General features: G+C 40.5%; 1 protein-coding gene across 2 annotated transcripts in view; it reads left to right on the plus strand.

The window, feature by feature from the left end:
* LOC114770331 (cadherin-10-like) overlaps positions 1-8,313 on the plus strand; it is a 45,490-nt gene extending 37,177 nt beyond the window's left edge. The window contains exons 9-12 of one of the 2 annotated variants that reach the window (XM_028964164.1): positions 1,181-1,302; positions 1,392-1,494; positions 2,114-2,365; positions 7,240-7,730. In XM_028964164.1, coding sequence (XP_028819997.1) covers positions 1,181-1,302; positions 1,392-1,494; positions 2,114-2,365; positions 7,240-7,730 — 968 coding nt within the window. Of the gene's footprint in view, positions 1-1,180; positions 1,303-1,391; positions 1,495-2,113; positions 2,366-7,239 lie in introns of both variants that reach the window. The other variant, XM_028964174.1, reaches the window with a different exon arrangement.
* The last annotated feature ends 1,148 nt before the right edge of the window (positions 8,314-9,461 follow it).

Here is a 9,461-nt window from a genome sequence, read left to right on the forward strand (position 1 = left end):
GAATGGACAGAAAGATTTCTATAGCTATAATATCTTTGACATTGAGCATGAGTTCAATTAGAATCAAAATTGATTCTAAGATGATTATAAATGATCGGTAGCTAAAAACTCATCTTACCCATAAGCTTCTTTGGATCTTATAATGTAATCATCTAATTAATCTTTGTAAACTGTTTTAAGACAATTATAAATGTATAATTAACTTTTACATATATAAGTATAAAAAAGTATATATGCATTTATATACATTATGCAGACATTATGCATTGTAACATTTTTACTTTTGGCATCCATTGGCAGACATTTGTAAAATGCACACCTTTCTGTTCACTTTTCATTTTAAAATAGCTTGGAATGTCACAACAAAGAATAGTAACATACTAATTTTATATAGTGTTATACTGTTTTTATTACTAACTCATTATCTCAACACTGTATTTATATTAGACATTGCTAGTGGCTTATAGTGTCCTTATTGATTATCAATGCATGGAGAGAAAAATGACATATTTTTAATGATTAAAACATATACAGGATATGTTTAATGCTCACATATGCTGGAAACAATATTTCTGTCCTCATTCAGTCTCAGAACTATCCAAATCTGTTTGTGTAAGGCACTAAAACATTTGTGACCACTGTTTATTTCAACCATATGTGTCTGTTTAATCTTTTCATATAACATTGTTTTGATACTAACAATGAAATTGAATTGTAAAAAGTTTATTTCTTTACTAAATTCAGTTTAATTGTCTTGATATGCAATGGCAATACATTATGCATCTATTTGTATGCCAATAAGTTAATGCTTCATTAATATCTTAAAACAGAATGTGTTTATTAGACGTTTAGTTGAATACAGATGCACAGTGCACAGTGGAATAGACATGGGGCTTTATGTTAAGTTACATAGTGACGTTAAATCAATAGTCCTTGCAAGTCCTGAACCACAATGAAACCCTGACAGCAGGAGCTGGACCATACATCTTTTTAAATTCCAGAGGAGCCATCCAGCTCGAAATGATCCACTTTGAAAACAGTTTACTTAACTATAGCAAACATAGCGAAACAAGCTTTCTTAACCTGAAATGACCCAAACCATTATATTCATGTTGTTTATGTATGTGTTTATTTCTTTATTTATTTATTTGTTTGTTTTGTTTTCTCTCTGAAATTCTAGATAATGCTGGCCAGATCACCCGTGTTCCAGTGTTCATTAAAGTCCTGGACATCAACGACAATGCCCCAGAGTTTGCCATGTTTTACGAGACGTTCGTCTGTGAGAACGTAAAAGCTGGACAGGTAAGGATCTGAAAGATGTAGTTCAATATGACTCGTTTATGCTGCTCATTTTTCATTGTTACTCATTTCTCTTTCATTTTTTTTCACAGCTTATTCAGACCATCAGTGCTGTGGATACTGATGAGCCATTAGTCGGTCATAAATTTGCCTTCAGCCTCCATAACCCCAACTTCACACTTATAGACAATGAAGGTAAAGTTCTACTGGCATGTGCTTAAATTCATAATGTGATACTGCTACCCAAGTTACATAGACTGATCATATAATTTAATTATGACCAGGTGAAGTGAACAAAAAAAATTCAAGTTGATATGTTATGTTCAGCACCAAAAAGGTTGTCTGATGCACCTGAAGAGTACAGGCTGACCTTTGTTGTCTGATCTAATAGAAGACCAACCGTATCCCAGATTGCCGTAACTGGTTCTGATAGAGGCAGCGCATCATGGCTTGAGTTGTTAACCTGACCACCACATTCTCCAGATTCCAATCAAACCAAGCATCTCTAGTATGTGCTGAAAAGAAAAGTGTCAAGGAAACAGATCGATGGAAGCACTACCTTGCAACTTATGGGTCTTATGATCTGCTACTGGCTGCTTGGTAGCAGACATCACAGCATGCTTCAAGATATCTAATAGTGTCCCTGTGGGTCAGGGCTCTCCAGGACGTACTCGATATTAGGCGGGAAGTCATATTTTTATCATTGATCATTGTATGTTGCATTACAATGCAGTAAACCTTAATCAATATATGTATAAAACAGTATTCTGAAGTTCAATACAAAGATTTTTTTGTCTTTCTTTCTTTGATATAGATAATACGGCTCGAATCCTGACCCGCCGGGGAGGCTTTAACCGGAGGGAGATGAGCTTGTACCTACTGCCCGTGGTCATCTCTGACAACGACTACCCAATCCAGAGCAGCACCAGTACCCTGACGGTACGCGTGTGCGCGTGTGACAGCGACGGAAACGTGCGCTCGTGCAGCACGGAAGCGCTGCTGCTTTCGGCTGGACTCAGCACCGGAGCCCTGGTGGCCATCTTGCTTTGCATCATCATACTGCTGAGTGAGTGTTGGCATCCGGATCAACTCCAGTTCTCACTTGTCATCACCATTCTGTGTTTTGTTGCTTTACTGTAACACTTGCATCCAACTCTCTTATTTTTTTGATGCTCTATTGCACTTTGGTCTAGCAATATTCTGCTTTTTTGACTACAAATTTGCTTTTTGTTCTGTTTTTTTCTCAACTTTGCTCTGTTCTTGAACCCAGCATGGCATTATTGCTGAGCGAAAACTTACATGTAACTTGAACATGCTAGTCTACTCTTACTCTGATATTACTGTGCATCGATAATCACAAAATACAATGAGCATATTCGATGTCATGAGTGCTCAGACCGTATTTATTGTCAGACAGCATAATTGGGCTCTATGAACTCTGCATGCCCGTACCGAACAGTAATTATTTGCACTGGAAATTGCAGGCTAGTGTGCACTAGAGTGCCACTCGGGGTGCATATTTCTATCTCAATCTGACTTGAGTCCTGGAGAGCAGTAACCAAACCCGGACCCGGTGCACAGGCTGTTATATTTTATCCGACCCGCTAATGTTTTACATTTAACACAACTGACTGCCTCAATACTGTTGATCTTTCGCGGTGTGGATTTCTTTGGTTTTGAAATTCCAAGCTAGTAAATTTATTTTGACATAATTCATGTTTAATATTCAAAACAGCCTGCTAATTAAACCCCACAACTGAGGGGAAATATACTTTAGATCATTTTTTTTTTTTTTTTTTTCTTGACCACTGAATATCATCGACTATTTATGGCACATGTGTCAAACCTTGCAAGATGACTTTGTTCACACAGCGCTTTGGTGACGTTGAAGCACGAAAAAAGAATTCAGAGCTGCTTCACAACCCATTCGCAGTTTAAAGCTCCTTTATCAGTGCCATAATCGTGAATCTGTATGCAGTGATCTTGCGGGGTGTGGCCCGCAGACCATAAGTTTGACTCCCCTGGTTTATGGACTCGACATGACATGAACATCATGGTCCAAAACATCCTGATTTTGTCTTGGGATATCCACTGCACTTCTATTGCATCAACAAATGTAACAGATGCCCTTAGTAGTTTCAGGGACAGAGTCCCCTGTGTAACACACTTGCCTATTAACCAGAACACAGGGGTTCAAACCCCACGTTTTTCCATTGTGTCCCTGAGCAAGACACTTAACCCTAAGTTGCTGTCCCTGTCCCTGTCCCCATAACTACTGATTTGTAAGTCGCTCTGGATAAGGGCGTCTGATAAATGCCGTGAACGTAACCCAATATGATTCCAACAGAGAACAGATTGTCCCAATAATAAAACAATATAAAATGAAAACAATGTTCAGGTCTCAGAATCTCACTCATCATTTAATAACCGTGCAGCTGAGGACTGGAGGAGACGAATAAAGTGTTTCAGATGATTGGTCTACATCTGTAATCATGTGCAGCAGATGTGTCACACCGAAACACAGATGTCCGGTTAACAAGCGTCTGTCTGTCTTCTGTATGGCCGACTCCTACCTCGTTTGTGTTGTTTTCCTCTTAGTGCTTTCCCCCAGACAATCAAAATATGAAAAAAGAGTAAAAAGTAGGCCATCCTATTGAGACTCCCAAGGTACACAGTAACTGTAAACTCGTTCCCGGTAAAACGTTCCGGCGCAGAGAGAACTTTCATTACTAAATGTATGCGTTCAACAAAGCAGGCCTTTGTGCGCGGGGCATCTTTTAGTTTTGTTCTTTTTTTTCCCTGCAAAGTAGGTCGGCTGCAGCTTCTGACGTCCACAAACAGCACTTGTGCCCCTTTGTTAGCTAATGCAGTATGTAACAGCATACGCCGCAGAAACGCAAGGGAAAATATGTTGTGTTCATGTTCAAGGGCAAATCAATAAATAATGGACAGGCCAAAGGACATGTACATTAAAGTTCTATGAAAAGGTGTGTTTTCCCACATGTGTATGCAAAGTGCATATGTCTATTATATTGCAATTTGTTCATGATTGGGTATTGTGTTCATTAATGCGGAGGAAAAATACAGTTATCCAATTTTATGCAGCCCAATGTGGAAAAAAAATGTGTATTATAAATGTTTTGTACAGTTAGAGGAGTGGATTTCAATTGTGCAATTGTGTGTAGTGCACATTAATGCAAAAGAAAAAATATATACAGTACAGGCCAAAAGTTTGGGCACACCTTCTCATTCAATGTGTTTTCTTTTTTTCAATGGTAGATTTTCACTGAAGACATCAGAACTATGAATGAACACATGTGGAGTTATGTACTTAACAAAAAGGTGAAATAACTGAAAACACGTTTTATATTCTAGTTTCTTCAAAATAGCCGCCCTTTGCTCTGATTACTGCTTTACACACTCTTGGCATTCTCTCGATGAGCTTCAAGAGGTCGACACCTGAAATGGTTTTCCAACAGTCTTGAAGGAGTTCCCAGAGGTGTTTAGCACTTGTTGGCCCCTTTGCCTTCACTCTGTACTGTACTTTTGCAATTTATGCCAACAGATCCATAAAGCATTTAAAACATGTGTGTTATCAAGTTGAAGGTGTGTATCCTGTATGTGCATGTGTAGATGTCTGGTAATTCTTATGTACTTAATTCAATATATTTTCCTTAATGTAAGAAGAAATTCACTTTCATACAATTGTATGAAGTGTATTATAAATGTCTTATTAATCTACAAGTGGGAAGGCAATGTGCAGGCAGTGCGGAATTTGAAATGTATTGCTTTGGCCTATATTGCCATTGTCTTACATTTGTCTAAAAAACAACCTTGAACTCTTGAAAAAAGTTTTTTTCTACGTGTTGTCTTTTATTAGGGCTAAAAAAAAAATTCTTCAACTTGATTTTCGAAAGTGAAGTGAAATTTTGTTGAATTTTGTTTAATATATAGGTTCATGTGTGTTATTTCATATATTTGGGTCTTCCGTTTTTCTCTTCATGTAGTGATAGACAGAAAAAAAAACACCCCATAAATGTTTAGGTGTGTCTTGACTGGACCTCTAAATGTTGAACGCATCCTCTGTGCTCAAGAGGAAATCTGTTTTTGTCAGTTTTTGTTTAAAAAAATGTAATTCATCTTTGTCACACACGTATACCTCTGGGTCATATGGGATTACTTAAATATCAATTTATTTTCTGTGACACCTAAATGCACACAAACATTTGTCCACCAGTCTTTGCGTGACTGGATCCCAGCCCAGGCCTGGTGGCGGCAAATGAAGTACTGACATCCACCGGCGTGAACGCGTCATCCACATCCACGCAGCGCCGCCACACCCGCCGGGCCAAATATCACGACATCTGCTCGTTGCCCACCAGCATCCAAGCCCCCCCCCCAATTCACCTCGCTCGCCTCACGCCCCCCCTCAGGAATGGGAGAGAGAATGCGGGGGCACGAAGAGGCGGCGTGGGATCGCGCCTCGCCTCTCTACTCGGCGGCGCGCTCTGGTCAGGTGGAGCCTGAGGGGGGGGGTTGGTGGGCTGCCCCCCCCCCCCCCCCCCCCCCCCCCCCTTTCCGCAGCAACCCTCCTCCATAATTAACACCTGAGTGGGAGGCACCGGCCCGGCCGGCCGTACCTGCGGAGCCGAGAGGCCGACACACGCGAGCAGGGAGCCGGGGGGGGGACAAGGCCGGCTTGCGGCCCCCACATTTCACGGCGAGGCCAAGAGACGACCCGCGGATCACCATAATGCCCACCGCCTCAGCGACCTCTTTATTACTTGGCCAAAAGTGCTGCGAGGGATGGGGCGCGCATCGGAAGCGATGCTCCAACAAAGCGCGGGGGCTGGGAGGCTTAGGGACGCGGGCTTTGTGGCACAGCCTCATTCCGCCAAGCCGAAATGAAAAGAGGGAGCGCAAGGCTTCTGAACTGAATCCTTAATACTACAAGGTTATCGCTGCAGGCAGCGCGGAGATGTTATCAGTGATCGGGAAGGCGTCTCACTTTGTTGCATTCGCGGAGATCTTAAGCGAATGACACGTTTTTGAAATGCACTCCTCTGCGTCTCCGCTAAGCTCTGTGTATTTTAATACTGTGATACTGAAAGCAGTCACCCCCCCCCCCCCTCCATTCTTTCCTATCGCACTCCCTCTTTCTCTCTCTACTCTCTGGTCTGAGCCTCTAGATGTTCGGAAGCTTGTTTTTGACACTCTACTGCCCCCTTTCTATAGCCTCACCGTTGCTGCTAATTCAACACTTGACACTAGATTCTGAATCAGTTCTTCATAATACCATCTTCAAGGTGGATTATGTTTTCTTCTGCATTACATTCTATATTCTATATATATATAAACCATTATGTGGTCCTCATACATTCACACAGTCATTTTTAATAGCTTTTATGAGACTATATGAGATGAGGACATGGCAGGGAGGATTTTGTCATTGTTTTAGGTTGGTTCCTGTGAAAGGTCTAAAGAACATTGTTATTTGTTGTCCCAACCTCAAATAAAGTGTCTGAAACTAGACACTTTTATTAGACACTATTATTTTTTTTTTTTTCTTATCCGTGCGATACTTTAACGAAGGTGTGGCCATTGAAAATAAAAAAAAATAGTGTAATCAGTAATGTATCTAATTCGTTTTCATAAGCTAAACTAGTATTTTTTAACAAGCCATGAATAAGAAGAAAACTCTTCCTGAGTAATTGGCCCAACACTCCCCATACGTACATTGTACAGTAGATTGAAATATCCTCTTTTCGAATCCATTGCATTTGTCATGACCTTTTTATCGCATTTCCTGCATGACACTGGAAATCTTTTTTTTCCAGAACAGAAAAAGTTCCTTGTGTTCAGTGTTGCTGTTTGGTTTTGTTGTGCACTGTGTCCATAGTGACGACTCTCTTTCACTCTCTCTGTCCCTCGTCTCCTTAGTGATAGTTGTGCTGTTTGCGGCGCTAAGGCGACAACGGAAGAAGGAGCCGCTGATCATCTCCAAAGAGGACGTGCGGGACAACGTGGTGAGCTACAACGATGAGGGGGGCGGAGAGGAGGACACGCAGGCCTTTGACATCGGAACCCTGCGGAACCCCGAAGTCATGGACACGAACAAACTGCGTCGGGACATTATCCCAGACATGCTGTTTCCCTTCCGACGCGTGTCCCCCATAAAGGACAACACGGACGTACGAGACTTCATCAACAGCAGACTGCAGGAGAACGACTCGGACCCCACGGCGCCCCCTTATGACTCGCTGGCCACCTACGCCTATGAGGGCAACGGCTCCCTAGCCGAGTCTCTCAGTTCTCTGGAGTCCGCAGCCACTGAAGGGGACCAGGAGTTTGACTACCTTAGTCACTGGGGCCCGCAGTTTAAAAAACTGGCAGACATGTACATAGCAAAGGACACGGGCCGTGAGACATAGAGCTGGGGTGTGAAGGACATCACCCTCTTCCATCCTCATGTCACTTGTCTTCATCACTCTGAGACCCTAGTGACTCTTCTCCAGCTCATATTTCACATTGATAATACTATTTTTTCTTTCTTTCTTTCTTTTTTTTTTTTTTTTACGAGTAACAATGCCTTTCAACCTTAGGAAATAATTGTGTACAATGGTGTGGAAAAAATGTGTTTTGTAACAATGAAGAGCGATAGTAGTCTTGTTACTATCATTGTTTATGGCATAAAAAAGATTAAAAAACTATGAAAAAAAAAAACTTTTATCACTACTGCTATTTGAAATAGGTGTGTGTATAATCTGTTTTACAACATACATAATGTATATTGCTCAATATCTTTGTTTTTGTAAGAAGCAATGTTCTGTGAACGGTAAAGTACAATTTCTGTCAAACAGTGGATCCATGTGAACACATAGATGTAGACGTGTACAGAGACAGTGTGCCCTGTAGAATAAGTCATGCTCAAATCATGTTGTTTGAATGCTGAGTCATATTGTTTTATATTTATATTTTTATACTTATTTTCATAATAAAATGTCCAAAAATATAGTCCAGGGCTTGCCTCATTCGCAGAAGAACATTCATTTGCATTAAGCTGGGCTGCATTAGGCCTTTTCGGGGCTTTCTTACCTCGTGTACAGACTGTTTTTATGGCACAGTGTATAAAATATGGTACATTCTCCTTTGAGTGATTAGATATAATGTTTGGGCCACACTGGTGTACAACTGTATTCATAAGCGTTCCATTAGTGCTTTTTCAATTTTTTACAGCTTCTACTGCATAACACAACTTTGTATGAATCAATAATGAATTAAGTCTTTGATTAATTTAATTAATCTTTGTCACATTGGTCGCAGATTTTTTTGTTCTAACAATCCTTTTTAAACAGCATTATGAATCTGACAAAAACAGAACTTTGTCCTGTTCAAATTGCGCTAAACTATTTTCATTCATAAAAAAAGTGTGCAGCATGTCATTTACTGCTCATCATTCACTGTGTATGACCCGGTCGCCAATTACCCAACAACAATGAATCTGTGAAAAAGCTGAATCACCAAGATGGGATATCAAGGCTTCTTCTTCTTCCTCCTCATTCCGAACACCCTGTGGATTCCGTAGCATCATTTGGAGGAAATACGTTTCATCAAATGCTAATATCATGCCCAGCACAGTGGCTCCCTTGCTGATTGCTGGCCTTCTGTGGCTCTGATGCTGCAAACAAAAAGTAAAATGTGCAACCATGGCAAAAATAAATAAATACATAAATAAATAAATAAATATTGAAGGAAACTGGAAGCTCAGAACTTATCAGCAGCACAACTATCAAAATGAAAAACATGAGATGGAAATATGTGAAAATCTTAAAAGGCCTATGATTTTCTGTAGGCCAGGTGGGGGAGTCATGGGGGCAAAAACGGGTTTATAAAGGCCTCTTCCTCAATAGGATAAGACAGGACAATACATTTTATAAATATTATATTGTGACCTGAGCAATCTAACATTTACATTTTTTTAGGCCTAATTTAATTTTAGTCTCCTACTCCATGGGGTATAATTTTTTAAACCAGGCAAGCTTTGCTTTCCACATGATCAATAGCCCTAGAGTCCCCTTTGTGAGAACAATTTCTCTATCCAGATTTTTCATCCATTTTTTTTTCATATCTCTTCCAGCCTGTTTAATTCCAGGTCTTTCTCC

Source organism: Denticeps clupeoides, chromosome 2, assembly GCF_900700375.1.
Source record: "Denticeps clupeoides chromosome 2, fDenClu1.1, whole genome shotgun sequence".
Taxonomy (NCBI): Eukaryota; Metazoa; Chordata; class Actinopteri; order Clupeiformes; family Denticipitidae; genus Denticeps; species Denticeps clupeoides.